Source organism: Narcine bancroftii, chromosome 8 (genome assembly GCF_036971445.1).
Source record: "Narcine bancroftii isolate sNarBan1 chromosome 8, sNarBan1.hap1, whole genome shotgun sequence".
Classification (NCBI taxonomy): domain Eukaryota; kingdom Metazoa; phylum Chordata; class Chondrichthyes; order Torpediniformes; family Narcinidae; genus Narcine; species Narcine bancroftii.
This window is the reverse complement of record NC_091476.1, coordinates 29,265,571-29,281,642: the sequence shown is the minus strand read 5'-3', so window position 1 is coordinate 29,281,642 and position 16,072 is coordinate 29,265,571. Positions and strand designations below refer to the sequence as shown.

General features: G+C 38.5%; 1 protein-coding gene across 2 annotated transcripts in view; it reads left to right on the top strand.

Annotated features, from left to right (window-relative positions):
• The first annotated feature begins 4,627 nt into the window (after window positions 1-4,627).
• Window positions 4,628-16,072, top strand: part of LOC138740566 (transmembrane protein 33-like) — a 121,780-nt gene continuing 110,335 nt past the window's right edge. The window contains exons 1-3 of one of the 2 annotated variants that reach the window (XM_069893415.1): window positions 4,628-4,824; window positions 11,435-11,557; window positions 14,055-14,149. In XM_069893415.1, the coding sequence (XP_069749516.1) occupies window positions 11,444-11,557; window positions 14,055-14,149 (209 nt within the window). In that variant the 5' untranslated portion in view covers window positions 4,628-4,824; window positions 11,435-11,443. The remainder of the gene's footprint in view (window positions 4,825-11,434; window positions 11,558-14,054; window positions 14,150-16,072) is intronic. The other variant, XM_069893416.1, reaches the window with a different exon arrangement.

The following is a 16,072-nucleotide window of genomic DNA, read 5'->3' as shown; positions in this document are numbered from 1 at the left end:
CAGCACCTCCGTGGGCTTCTTTTTTAAATATTTTATACATGCAGTATCTACAATTATTATAATAATACAGATATCAAAAAAAGAACAAATTGATTACATACATGATGGTTTTCACCCCAGCCCAAAACCCCTCCGTCCCACTCACCAGGAAAGAAAGCAGTATACAAATTGAAAAAATGTTTTTAAAAAAATAGGGGAAAATAAAATAAAAAAGGATCTTTGGATTGCAGGGAGAGATGTCGTGCAGTACAATTAATCAGTTCTAACATAAACATACAGATGAGAATTCTGCAGTGCTAGAGGGATAAAAGGGACATCACTACAAATTTAATCCCATTTTTTTGAGTGTATGGGCGGAAAATATTTCTTAAATAATAAGTAATTTTTTTCCAAAGGAATACAACTTTGAATTTCACCATGCCACCTTGGCAGAGTTAAAGTCATATCTAATTTCCAAGTGATTGCAATACATTTTCTTGCTACTGCTAATGCTAATTTAACAAATTTAATTTGATAAAATTCAATTTAGGATTTGTACCTTCAATTTTCCTAATGAAAATAAATCGGGATTTAATGGAAAAACAACTCCTGTACCTTGTTCCAAAAAGTTGCCTATTGTCACCCAAAAAGGATTCACATTGAGACAAGACCATATTGAATGTATAAAATATCACCACACCTAAAACATTGATCTGATAAATCTGATTTCAATCTATTCAATTTCTGGGGTGTAAGATATAATTGATATAAAAAATTGTATTGAACTAATCTATATCTTACATTGCCAGTGTTAGTCATATAATCCCTACATAAATTTTATCACACTTGTTAGTCTAATGTAATGTTCAAATCTTTTTTCCATCTCTACCTAGATCTATATAATCCTAATTTAGGAGTCCCTGCTTGTAATAATGAATATATTTAAAAAAATTTGTTTTAAACAATCCCACTCATAATAAAAAGTACTACTAAGTACAATTAGACAAAAACATTGATGGCCCTAATTTATCTATCAAATATGCTCTTAATTGAAAATAACAAAAAAAAGAGTATTATGCGGTATAGCATATTTGTTCCTCAATTGTTCAAATGACATTAATTGACCGCTTTAATAACAGTTTTCACATTAACAATCCCTTTTGAAATTTCAAACATTTCCCTTTGGAAATGTTCCACAGGACAATGGAGCACATCATAGAAGGCATAAATGGGATGCATGTGTACATGGATGACATGATTCTTTGGGGATCTACACAAGAACTACACCATAAGAGGCTCAGCAAAGGGCTATAAAGCATCTAGAACTATAGATTAAAGAGAAACAAAGAAAAATGTCAGTTTGGTGTGAAGGAAATCATCTAAATATACTGTCAGAGGCAGGTGTGGAATCAGAGCAAGGTGAAAGCAATTTTAGAGTCACACAGACCCACTGACGAAAAAGGCATATTGAGAGTGCTGGGAATGATCAATTTCATTGATAAATTCATACCAAACCAAAACAGTGTACCTAAGGAAGTTGTTACAGGACAAATGTGAGTTCAAATGGATAGCCAACCACGAGGAAGAACGGGGACAACTGAAGACTATTCTAATTATAGAACCAGTATTTTTGACATTCTTTGACCCATCCAGAAAGATGGAAATATCTACAGATGCTTCAAAAGATGGAATGGGTGCCCTACTACTTCAGGCTGTGGGAGAAGATTGAAGGCCAGTAGCATTCACATCAAGGACAATGACAACATCTGAATGTCGATATGCACAGATTGAGAAAGAGTGTCTAAGGACTTGAGAAATTCTACAGTTATGTATATTAACTACCAACATTCGTGGCAGCGACAGCCACAAGCCATTAATAGCAATAATCAAGAGAAATCTCAGTGAAATGTCATCACAATTCCAAAGACTGATGATAAAGCTACTACAACGTTATGACTTTAAATTGATGTACACACCAGGGAAACTTATTGTGTTAAATGATGCGTTATCTAGGGCAATGATGCAGAATGAAGCAGAGTTCTACAGAGACAGATGTGAATCTCTACATTAACCTGATCACTGAATCTCTTCCCATATCTGGCATGAAATCCAAGAAGATCACAGCTGAGACAGAAAAGGACATTATTCTACAGAAGGTCATCAAGAATCTGAATGAAGTATGACCTAGAAGTGAATGTCAGCCATATTACAACATCGTTGAGCTGAGTGTTGACAATGGGCTTCTACTCAAACAGAGCAGAATTATAATTTCTCAATCACTGCAACAAGAGATGCTGAAACGGATACATGAGGCGCACCTTGGAATGGAAAAATGCAAGAGTAGGGCCAGAACTGCTGTTTATTGGACAGGCATAAATGCTGACATTGACAGGGTGGTTTCAATCTGTGAGAACTGTTTGAAACATCAAACAAAGCAGAAAAGGAACTCATAATAACTGATGTACCAGCAGAACCATGGCAGAAAGTTGGGACTGATCTGTTCCATACTTGCTGGTTATTATCTATCAAACTATCTGGAGATTGTGCTGCTTCCTAATATGTCTGCTGCTTGTGTGATCAAATATATGAACTTGATTTTTGCAAGATTTGGAATTTCTCAAATTGTCTACAGTGATAACGGTCCATGCAACAGCTGAAGAGAATTCCAGAACTTTGCAGAAGAGTATGATTTTTGACATGTACCTTCAAGTCCTCTGCATCCATAGTCAAATGGTAAAGCAGAGAAAAGAGTGCACAAAGTTAAACAATTGGTCATGAAAATACTAGACAGTGACTCAGATCCATATCTAGCTCTATTGAGTAACAGAACTTCACCACTTGAACATGGCATGTGACCCACTGAGCTTGTGATGAGACATAGACTATGCACCACCTCTGACGACCCAAACAAGAACAGAAATGTCAAAGATGTGGAACAGAAACAAAAGCATCTGTAATGGAGACAAAAAGCAATCTATGACAAGTCAGCAAGACGTTTAGGGCCACTGGGCCAACAGGACACAGTGAGACTCAGAGATTCCAACACTTGAGACAAAAGGTCACTGTTCTGGAGGAAGTAAATCCAAGATCCTACATAGTCAGAACAGAGGAGGGTCAAATACAGAAGGAATTGAAAGAGCCTGCTGAAAATGCAAGAGACACTGCAGGAACAGACAAATACAGAAGATCCAGCCTGCCCAACAACAGAGGAAACACCACCAGTGCCAGACAGTAGTGGACCAGCAGAACTGACACAGGATCCACATGCATTTTCAAAGCACCTGACAGACTGAATCTCTGAAAGAAAAAGAACTGCACACTTGAAAAGTTTGTGCTGCTGATGTTGTGTTTATGTTTGTGTTGAATTTTAAATTAAAATGAATACTGTATTCGTGTATCATGTTGTTAAACCTCTTAAGGGGGAAAACACACAGATGCTGGAGAAACTCAGCAGGTCAAACAGTGCCTTTATAAAGCAAAGGTAACGATACATAACCAACTTTTCGGGCTTGAGCTCTTCATCAAGGAAAGGGAATGTGATGGTAGAGTCCTAGTGGTCCTTCTGACCACTAGAAGGAGTCGGAGTCTCGTTTGTTGCAGCCTGGGTATTCAAGGGAGATGCCTCCACACGGTCTTGTGTGTACTTTAGCTAATATAGTTGTTTTAAAAGAACCCAAGTTTCTTTATTGCAATAAAAAAAATCACAAAGACCAGCCCTATCATTTAAAAGTTTTTAAATTATCTTTGATATCAAAAACAATTTTAAACAGTTGTAAACTATAAAAGTGATTGAAAAGAATTAGAACATTAATGAATTAAAACACATAACATTCATAACTAATTTTAAAAGCATGCAATCAGTGAAAATAAATACTAATTTAACGCTTTTCCTGAAATCAGTGGGAAATTTGGTCCAGAATAAGATGCTACAATGGGACAAAGTTGACAGATTCGCAAGCAAATCCAGATATACTGGAGAGCGGAAATAGATTTGTGGGCAAGGGGCTGTAGCAGTTCCCTTGAGAATGCGTCAGCATGGTTCAACACCAGGTATCCTATCACACAAATTTATTATGGATCTCTTACTTTCTGAATGGTAGAGATCCCTTGGAAATGATGCAACTGGTATTGAAACAATGCATGTGATTTTGTGGTCACCAAGTCAAGGGCATTCCTCTCTCCATAAATATTAGGGATATGGTCTGCTGAGTTCCAGCACTTTAAGTTTTGACTCATCACTTGCAGCATCTGCAGAAATTAGATTTTCGAATCGGTTAATTATGTTTAACTAATAAATAAAATCAGACATTTCACAACAGTGTACATTTTGATTGTTATTGTGATTTACATGCCAATAAAAAAGGAAATAATGATAAAATAAACAGCATGTGATTTTATATTTAGCTTGAACACGACTTCAAATTTGGGAAGAAAAAAAATAATTTTCTCCAACAAGTTCTTTGCACCTGGAATTGCCTCGGTTCCCTGGACCTCGGTCCACTCGCGCAGGCGCACTTCCCACTTTGCTGAGGGCCGGACGACAACCTAACCTGTTTACCAATGTGCGGGCTCTGATTGGTCAATTCCGCAAAGGTGCTGCCCACCAACCTGCGCCTTCCGACGGTGGCGGGGCTGTCAATCACTGGACCTCATCGCGTTTGGTTGAGAGCGGCCCGGGAGCAAGCGGCGTCTTCCGGTCGGCGGCCGCAGGAAGCGTGTGGTCGCCCTGAATTCCTCCGCAGCGGCACGGTCAGCGCGACGCAGGCTCGAACCCAGCGCGGTCCGCAAGGAGTTTGTACCTTCTCTTCCGTGACTTGCGAGGTTCCTCCCTCAGCCCTCCGAAAGGTACCGGGGTTGTAGGTCGGCTGGGTGAAACTGGATTTCAGTGGCTGGAATCTTGCTCCTGCCGTGTTGTCGGTACAAGTCACCCACGTCCCGGGGGTCCAGGAGTGCTGCTGGCCCGCAGCCCCCCGGCCTGAGGGCTGGGAGGTGGCTAGACTGGCCTCGGACCCTTGCATCCCAAGGACTTGCATCCCAGGCTCATGATGCTCTCTGGTCCACCGGTGACCCGAGCTGTCATAATGGGTTGATATTGTGGACGCCCTTGAAGAGTGGCCCTGCATTGGAACTGAACGAGCTGTCACAAAAGGGCAGTCAGGCACCGTGATTGAAGTAAACACACAATGGTGGAGAAACTCAGCAGCTCCTTAATGCAGCAAAGATAAAGTTACATCACCAATGTTGAGCTGTCCTTAAATTGTTTCCCTGCATTGATCATGAACAGCAGTTAACAACAAAAAGAACACAGCGATGCACTTCAAAATAAGAAACAATGGTGGTGGTGGTTGGAGGGGGGGGGGGGGGGCAGCAATCAAGGGATAGAAATGGTCTGTCAGCTCTCAGTTCCTCCTTGTTCACTCAAGAGTCCGGCCCCTTGCCGCTTTTGTGTTCCTTCATTCAGCATTTCTGGCCTTTTATCAGAATTAAAGTTGAAGTGGTTTGAAAGAAGGGGAAGAGCAAATTGAAAGAGGAAGGACGAACGAATAATGTTAAAGCAAACATTATTCCAGATTAAACCAAACATAAAATACTGATTTTTGTTTTAACAAATTAATACACTTTTAAATAGTTTTGAGGACCAATAGTTGGGCATAACTATCACCATCTAAATTAGGCAATATTTGCAAAATATAGATTTGAAATCAGAAGGAAAATATCTCTTTCATTAAAGGGACAATTGTTTCATTGTATATTGATTTTTGCCAAATCAATCTTTAGCCATGATGAATAGGAAGATATAGAGAACTGTGAGAGAGTTTGGGAGAAAATCCTAAAATGTCACTTTAAGATAAATAATTCAATGAATTACAATTGGATATGTCAAATGATTTACACTGTGACAGAAATGTTAGAGATTTGTTTTTAGTGAACTATTATACAGGAATCATGGGTGCTTTTAACCTACAAAATAGATAAGACAAATCAATTTGCTGTAATAATGAAGATAAATTTATGGAATACATGCAAGACGATTTTCTAGATCAAAATATTGAGGAACAAAATAGGAAAATGAGAACTACTTTGAAATTGGTTTTTAAAAATGAGCCTGGATAATTGACGTTCTTGTTGTTGAGACTGATAAATACAAGGACTGTTGCAGCTTTTACCAGTGTGTAAAAAGAAGACAGACAAGGATAAATTTGGGCCCTTTGCACAGAGGGATAGAAGAATTTATAATGAGGAATCAAATTAATACTTTGCATCTGACTTCTTGGAATAGATAAAAGTTGCCAGGTATTTTGGAGAACTAATAGTCCAGTGCGAATAAGGAACAGAAGGAATTGCACACTAGTCAAAAGTGGTCCTATAATATTAGCTGAGCTTTAAATCTGATAAATCCCAAGGACCTGATAATCTACATTATTGAGATTTGAAGGATGTGGCTTTTGAGTTGGTTATCATCTTCTGAAGTTTGAAAGATGTTGGAATTGGCCCTATCGATTTGAGGTTGCAAAGGAGAGAAGACAGGAGACCATTAAATTTAACTTGGTTTCACTAGCATTTTAATGTCAAAACATTTTAAGAGAAGAATGGATTGAGCATGAATTTATTAAATAAAAGTTAGATTTAATTGTAGAATGGAGGAAGGGGAACTCAGTGGATGTGGTGTGTTTATCTTGAATATGGTGGAACTCCAGCTGCTGTAACACTAATGCTACTGCTGGTGTGGACCGAGGAGGAGAGGCAATATGGCTTTCTCTGCTCCTCCAAAGGGTCATACTGCCTGGTTGTCACCGCCAATAACTCTGTACAGGTTTACACTGCCTTTATCGTAATTTCTTTCCTCCAGAACTCACAGAGGGCTATTCCTGAGGTGGTGGTCCCCATGCTCAGCAGCCCACACCTCAAGGTTTGAAATCTCTCGGAGAGCAGTAGATACCAGAACACATCTTCCTCTTCCCTATCACAAAGGAGAGGACTAACAGGGTACAAGACCACCGCAGCAGACCAGTGAGGGACCTGAAGTATTCATGTCGAGGCCGAGGGCTGTCGTAGTCTGTCATGTTGGAAACTGGTATTGGGACCAGAATTGATGAAGGTGCTGTTAGCGACCAGGGATCCTGAAAGGCCACAAGTACCAACAGCTTTCTTAGTATATTGGGGATTCAGAACCAGAGGCTGATGACAGAGCTGGATGCCTGGAGCTCAGGTACTCTTGTCGGGTAGATAGGCTGTGTGTCTACAGAGGATGAGGAGTGCAACAGGAGGTGGTGTCAGAGGAGGAGGTGGCAGGATCCATGGACATTCTTTATTTTCTAGACCGGGATACTAAAATTGTGGCAATTCTTAATGTGCCTTTACAGGGCTTTGTGTACATGACAACTTTTTTTGTAAAGCTTTTGATCTGGTCACACACAAGGATGGTCAGGAAACTTGGAGAATGTACATTACCCTAATTGATCAGGCCTGAGAGAGATTTGATTGAGGTACAGAGCAAAGAATAGAAATAAATCTTTCTCAAGTTGGCAGGCTATGACTGGGATACCATAGGGATTGGTGCTTGGGCTATTTATAGATCTAAATCAATTATTCAGCTGAGGCAACCAAATGTCATATTGGCAAGTTTGCTGACAATACTAAACGAAGCAGGATTGTGAGTAGGGAAGAACATTTAAAGAAATTCCAAAGGGACATTGACAAGCTAAGTAAATGGGTGAGAATGACTTCACATTTTTTAACATGCACTGTGTTGTACATCATCGAAAATCAGAATTTATTGTCATGAACAAGTCACGAAATTCAGAGTTTTACAGCAGTATCGTAGTACAAACATTCGTATGAACCACCTTACAGCAATAAAATTTTTTAAATAGTGCACGAAAAGTAAGGCAGTGTCTTAGGTTTATTGATTATTTAGGAATCTGATGGCAGATTCCGATGACACCTTGGCCACTGAGTGCTCATCTTTAGGCTCCTGTATTTTTTCCCAATGGTAGCAGAGTGAAGAGAGCATGGGCTTGGTGGTGGGGGTCTTTGATGCCAGAGGCTGCTTTTTTAAGTAGATGTCCTTGATAGAGTGAAGCCTGGTGCCTGTGATTTTGCAAGCTGAGTTAACAACCCTCTGGAGATTTTTTTAATTATCCTGAGAGTTGGTGCCTCCATACCAGGCAATGATGCAACCAGCCTGAATGCTCTCCACGGTATACCTGTAGAAGTTTTTTTGAGTCTTTGGTGATGTACCAAATCTCCTCAAACACCTCACAAAGTATAGCTGCTGGCGAGCCTTTGTGATTGCATCAACATGGAGGCTCTAGGACAGATCCTCTGAGATGTTGACATCCAGGAATTTGAAGTTCTTAACTCTCTCCACTATGGAGCCCTTGGTGAGGGCTGGGTTGTGTTCCCCTGACTTCTTCCTGAAGTCCACAAATTTCCTTGGTTTTGCTAACATTGAGCGCGAGATTGTTGGCGTGACACCATTCAATGAACTGATCCATCTCCCTCCTATACGCTTCCTCATTGTGATTCTGTTGACAACTGGTGTCATTGGCAAATTTGTAGATAGCAGTGGAATTGTACCTGGCCACACAGTCATGAGTATATAATGAGTAGAACAGTGGGCTAAGCATGCATCCTTGAGTTGCGTGTTTGTTGATGATCAGTGAGGGGAGATGTTGTTTCCAATTCATATTGACTCTGGTCTTCCAATGAGGAAGTCAAGGATCCAGTTGCAGAGGCCCAGAGTCTGTAGCTTGACCAGCACTGAGGGAATAATGGTGTTGAAGTCTGTATTATAGTTGCTGTTTTTGAGGTGATCCAGAGCTCAATGGAGAGCCAGCGATATTTCATCTGCTGTGGAGTGATTGTGACGAAAGGTAAATTTCAGAAATGCAGAATATTTGTTAAATGGTGAGAGATCAAGTGATGGTGATGTGTAAGGAGATGTAGGTGCATTTGTACACAAACAACTGAAGGCGAATATGTAGGTGGAGCAAATGCTTGAGGAATTATTTTTGCACCTGGGATATTGTGTACAATTTTGATATTGAAATTTCAGATTTATTGTCAGAGTACATACATGATATCACATACAATCCTGAAATTCCATTTTTCCTGCAAGCGTGTGACAATTACACATCTCTGTTCTAAAATGACACCCTTTAATCCTGAAGTTGTGTTTTGTATAGACTCTCCCACCATGGTAACCAACCTTTCAGCATCTACTCTGTCCTTGACTTTCAACATTCAAAATATTTCAATTAGATCCCCCCATTCTCCTCAATTCCAACAAATACAGGCCAAGAGCTGTGAAACGCTCCTCGTATGGGAACCCTTTCATTCCTGGTATCATCCAAGTGAAACTCTTTTGGACCCTCTCCAACATCAGCACACCCTTTCTTTAATGAGGAACCCAAAACTACTCTCAGTAGTGAGGTCTTACCAGTGATTTGTGGAGCTTCAACTTCATATCCCTGATCTTGCTTTCTATTCCTCTTGAAATGAATGCCAGCATTGTATTTGCCTTCTTCATCAACTCAATATGCAAGGTGATCCGGCATGAGGACTCCCAGGTCCCTTTGCATCTGGGCATTTTCAAATTTCTCTACATTTAAAAAAAAATAGTCTGTTTGTTTCTTGACAATAGACGTTGAAGTAAGGTGGAAGATAAATCTCCTATCAAACAATAACTCTTTTTATAAATATTTTGAGCAGTAAATAAATCTTTAGCCATATAGAGTGTTAGTTGTTAAGAAAATAACATTACATGGACTCAGATGAAATAGCCTTTTGGAAACAACTTCACTCATGCTGATGATTGGAATTGGACAGATAACAGGTGAGGGAAATTTTTAAAATCAGAAATTGAAGAAGGTGGTTCATATCGTAACTTCATTTCTCTTTCCACGTCGATTAACCAGTTGAGTGTTCCCAGTAATTTCTATCGAGTTATTCGTTCCTACTAAGAAGAATGAAACTGATGGTGGAGCTGATTACAAGGGGCAAAAAGTAACAAGCATTATGAATTTTCCAATGGTTATAAAAAAATTACTTACTGCAGTGCCTGGTTTCTGTAGAAGGGCATTGAAAGTCTCTGGTTGTGGGTTCGGTAACGTCCTGTGAAAAATGTAGGTGGTGTCTCCTTAGATTGAGTTGAATCAACATCAAGCATTTTGTAACTAAAATGATCTTTAAAAGGAATGTAGACTGCCAATTTGATTTTGTCAGGTGTTCTTGGGGGAATTTTGGACAAGAGAAATATTTGCTACTCTGACTTGTACCTAATAGGCACTGGAAAACAATTGCACCATTGAGAGCATCTTTTCATTGTCTCTTGCGGGCATTTCTATTTGTACAGAATCTATTTTTGTTCTTGGAATAGTATAATTACTCTTTTCTAATGACTGTAATGAAGCAGCTGTTAATTTTTAGTTAGTCTTTAGGATTAACCAAGAATGACCAATGGAGAGCAAATTTGAGTGTGACATTGGGTCACAAACCAGCTCTCATCTCATTGAATGGCAGAGCAGTTTTAGTCATTGAATGACCTACTTCAGTCCGGTGTTCAAATTAATGTTTCTGTCTGCAGTCATCATTATTCATAATTGCGATGTTTTTAGTAGAATTTTGTATCTTCAGTTATCATTCTTAATCTGTAAATAACTGTTTTTTGCTTATTTTGACACATAGAATTTCTTTGACTAGCTTAAACAAATTAGAACGTCTTTTCAAAGGCGATATGTACAAGGGTACAACATTGTGTAAGCAGTTTTTTTTTACTTTGCTTGACAAAGCATAAGGTCTGTCTTTAATTTGCAGGGAAAATTGGCAATCCTTCAGTACAGAATTATCTGTCAGGAAAGGACTTTACTGTCCTTAACCAGTAAGGTCTATTTGTGCATTAATAACCCACTGATGTAGATAATTCTTAAATGGCTTAACAAGCTAATCAGTACAGGGGTAAATAGGTACAGGTGTTGTCAATGTGGCTTGCTCCAAGTAAGGAGCATGGCCTTCTGCTCAGGAATGGTCCTAATGATTAGCAGGCTGCTGGGTGGGTGAGGTTTCAGCAGTTTTAATAGCAAAGATATTTTGATGTGATTACCAAGTTGAAGGTGGTATCATGGCAGTAGAAAAAATATACAACTGGATGTGCATTTCAAATATGGATGATATTGAAAATGCAAATTTGGAGAAAAACATTTCAAAAATGAGCTTTTTCTAGGTTGAGTGCTGTTTTTTGTCTTTTGTTAATACCTTCCTTTAAGTCATAATTAATGCTGAGGCTTTTGATACCCACATCTCCCCACATTGCATTTCACTGATTACCAGTATACCACTGTAGTGCTGTTTGAAGCATTTATCTGTTGCATGTTCAAAGGACTTTTAAGTTTAAAATGTTGATTATATTTTGGGATTAAGTGATTTTTTTTTGTCCCTTTCCTTTGCGTCAAAGAACTTGAAGATGGCAGATCAAGGATCCCACGAAAGCACTCAGAATGGGAATGGTACTGACACAATCAAACCTTCTGAAGTTGGTGACGATGGTGCCAAAGCAAGTTCACCAATTTCAGTCTCGGTAAACATTTACATATTTTGGTTTAATATGGTAATGGATTAGAAAGGATTACTCTGATCAGTAAGTGTGCGCGATTGTGACCTGTTTCAAATGCTACATTTACAAAGACAAAAATAACTGGGTACTTTAACATAGGAAAGGATATTATAATTTACTTGCCTTGCAGTTTATTTATTATTTAAAAATTAATTATTTTCACGTGACTTAGTACGGCTGTTCAATATGACTTCATAAATTTGGGGAAGTTCCACATTATTTTAACTATTAAATAATGTCATGAGTACCATCTATAAACATGTAATAGTCGATACCATGTAAAAGTTGGATCCCCTATTTTTTGCCCAAAAATCTGGTATTTTCCATACATCACATGTAAAAGTCACCCCACCAACCACCCGCTCTCCGGAGCTTCCAATCCCTTTACTGCGGACTCTTCCTCTGGCTGCCCGCCCATTGGAACTCCTGATGCCTCAACTGCGGACTTTCGCCTGGGCTGCCCTCTCATCTGAGCTCCTGGTGCTCCGAACACAGACTTGCCCACTCAGTCCCAGCCATCTGCCTGTCCATCTGAGCTCCCAACCCCCCAAACTCAGACTTAACATTCAGTCCCACCTGCCCTTCTGAGCTCCTGATGCTCCAAATGACACTAGTAATTGCTGCGGTCAAAATTAGTGTGCATGTAATAGTCAACCCCCTAAATTTTACCCAAAAATTTAGTCCACAAAATATGATTATTACACATGTATATACAGTGATTAAATTATTTCAACAAAAATTTTTGAGTGGAAATGCAGTAAAAAGAAATCACATTAATTGTCATTTTGCAGTTTTGTATTAGTGCTTGCATTTGAAATAGAATTACCGTTTATTTTGGCGTACAAGTCGACTGGCAGATAGGACAACCTTTTTTTTTTTAGCCTCATTTTAATGGTTTTATGTTATATCTGGCATACAAGTCAACCCCTTTTCTTTTAGGGTTGTCTGGGCCTCCCAGGAACAACCCAAAAAATTTTAAAACTGCCCAATCACAAGTAACAAAGCTGTAAATTAAGTTTTTTTTAAAAAAAACCTCGGCCTACCAGACAGGAGTGGTGTTGGCCCACAGCTGGAGCGGCGACATCGTACAGCTGGCGGGAGCAGGAACCTTGGCCTACCAGGCAGAAGCAGCAAAGGCGACCCCAGGGTCCCAAATAGGAGTGGATATCGTGGTGGGAAGGTTTCAGGGTGCTGGCGGTGGGGAGTGCTTCCAGCATAGACTTGTATGCTGAATCGACAACGGTCCTTTTTTTTTTGGTGAATTTACGTATATCCAGTGTATAAGTTGACCCACCTCCCCCCCCCCCCCCCCCCCCCCCCACACACACACACACACACACCTTCTGATAAAAAAATTTTAAGGTTTCACAACTCGACTTGTATGTCGAAATATACAGTATTACAAGATTAATTCCTGTGTTCTTTCTTGCCATGTATCCTTGGGAACAATTTACCAAACTGTTAGAATCTTTCTGGCGAAGTTACCTTCACAGTGTTGTTGGATAGTGTTCCACAATTTTGGATCAAATAATGGAGAAAGACTGCAAAGTTTCAAATGGATCTGTTGATCATGAAATTTGTTGTGTGTATCTATTGCGTACTCTTCAGCAAACTATGTACTGGTAGTCCTGTGTTGTAACTTTACCATATTGGAGGCTTGTATGCTAGGGAGTTCTGGCTCTTTCTGCTGTGATCTTTATTGATCTCCTTGGCTTGATTGCTCTGTGTTTATCCCATTGTTTCCATTGTATCCCATCGTTTCCCCATAAAATAATTTGGATTGGAGTTGAGTGGCACTGGGGATAGAAAGGTTTCTTTGTTGAGATCACTATACTGTTGTACTACAGCTCTTGTGATACCATTGCTGACGTTGGCAGATGCATCTGCATCAGGTAGATCAGTGAGAAGGTCATGGACGTAACATGTGTTAGTTAGCTTACTGCCTTTTTTAGGCCCTCCCTATCTGGTAGCTGAGGCTGGCCAATTCAGCACTCATCAGACTGGTTATGTATGACATCTCCCCGAGAGACATTCAGGCAGACAGGAAACCGGGAAATCCAACCATTTCATGGCACCCATAACTGAGACCAACCCTAATTCCAGGTGGTTTAATTAACCCAATTTAAATTCCACAGCAACTGCAATGAAATTTGTGTTTGAAGATTGGTTCAAGCTTCTGGTTTACTGTTGTGACTTTTCCGTGTCCTTCAACTTTGATTCAATGTTTCAATACTTTTTTTCTGCAGTATTTGTTTGCTGCTTTTTATTTGTGCATATTGAATTTTATCCGAAGTTATTCTGCTGACATAACCAATTTGTATTAAAGCTTTGAGTACAGATGAGGGGTTGTGAGAAAATATAAAACTGCTTTAAGGTGCCTAATTCTGTACTCCCATGTATGTTTATTCTACTGTTTACCCTTTTTAATTGTACTCTCTTTCTTGCCCCACTATGAATAAAGCAATTCATGATGAGTAACAAAACAGAATCGATCATGTGGCTGCTTCGAATTTTCACATTGGTGTCGACGTTCTTTTTTCTGTTTCCAATCTTTGGGTAGGTTGAATATTATAATTTTAATTTTAGATATGGGAGTTCAGGGATCATGAAAAAAGTGTTTAAGTTGATTGTAGAGAATATTGTCTCCAGTTCATTGGCCGAATACTGGATTGAAATTGGGTTTTTAAAAATATATACAGTGCTGATTGTTTCTGAACCTGCTTCGTTTTTTTAAACATGTCACTCCAAAATAAATCTTTGCTGTTTGGTGCCAATGTCATGTGATTGAAGATTTGCCAATTCAGTTACAACATAAAGTTTTGAAAGGCAGCTGATCTAACCAGACCAGTGTAATACTAGGCTCTTGAACACTAATTTGGTATTCTCGCATTATGCAATTCAGTGAATACAGATCAGTATGCTGGGTTTTTTTCCTCACAATTTGTGGACTTTTATTATTGTAATTGAATAGGAAAAACTAGGAATCTGTCTGCCTTGCAGCAGGCAAAAATAAATTTCATGTAATATGATGCAGTTTTATTACTACGATAATGAATCTTGCAAAGTTTATCATGATTTATTGCTGTTATAATTGTCAGATTAAGTTTAATCAATCAGTACAGATGTCAATCACATCAATGTTATTTATTACATATTTACATTTTTGTGAAGCCTTAAATATACATGCACAAAATTTAAGAATTCACTTCTTAGAAAAATCTCTGGCTTTCTTGATTGCTCCTGTTGCAGAACTGATTAATTTTTGGCTTGACATCCTGTTTCCAAATTTAAATCCGAGTGCTGAAGGAGCGAGGATATTTCTTGCTGTTTCAATGATTGTTTCAGCATTGCCTTGTGCAAGCTGAAAATTATGTACTCCAAGGCTAGAACAGGAAAATAAACCTTCTCTGCTTTTCCAGCAATTAGATTAAATAATAGAGCAATTCTACAAATGATTGGTGAATTTTCTCATTGGGTATGTTATTTTGTGACCCCATTTTTCAAAACATTTGACATATGAGGGAATTAAGTGATTGAATATTATTGAAATGACCAGATGAATTGTGAACATTAAGATGGCAACTGCAGCTGATAATTCACCAAAATAGGATAGGTAACAAAGTTCTCTGTTTCAATCTGTTTTTAAAATAAGTTGATCACTAAAATGCCAAAATAAAAATCTAAATATTGTTTATAAAGGCAATGGTGGGACTCTTGTTCTACACAGTAGAAGTAAATATTATGCAAAATCTTAGTCCTTATAATTCCTCTAGTAAAATGTCATAAAATAAATTCATTTATTCAAAAAGTTTAACATTTTTACTGAAATAAAAGAATGTAATAACTAATGCCCCACTAATGCATAATTTCACAACCTAATTTCCATTACCATCTTGAATTTTCACAGGTTAACTGAAATTCAATAACACAAAAAAAAAACAAAATGCAGAAGATTTAGGATGGAAGAAAGTAAAACTTAAAAAAACACTATTTGAAGTAGGTGCATGTTTTGTATTTTCATTTGATACATTGATTAAAACCACGAGGAAAATCCTGGTTCTCAGGCTCTTGGTGTACTCCCAGATGGGCAAGTCAGTGGGAATTTGATTGGTAATCCGGTCTAATGAGTAGTACATTTTAATTGGGTAAACTTCATCAGCACTCTTCAGGTAGCCTTTAAGTTCTGGACCTAGATTTGCAATATATCTCCATATTTTGCACAAAATAAAACTTAGTACATATTGGTTCTCAGTCATTTAAATTATAGTTCCAAATAGAAGGTTCCAAGTTTACACCTGCAAGATACCCAAGTGATTTACTAAAAAAAAACATCCTTTTGAAAGGAGGTAAATGCAAGTTGTAAAGAAAACTACAAAATATATAATTATAAAAATCATAAACATCATTTCTCCCAGCTTACGTTTCATATGGTACTACAATTCAACAATAGTTTTATTGATTGTGTTAAACAGAGAAGCT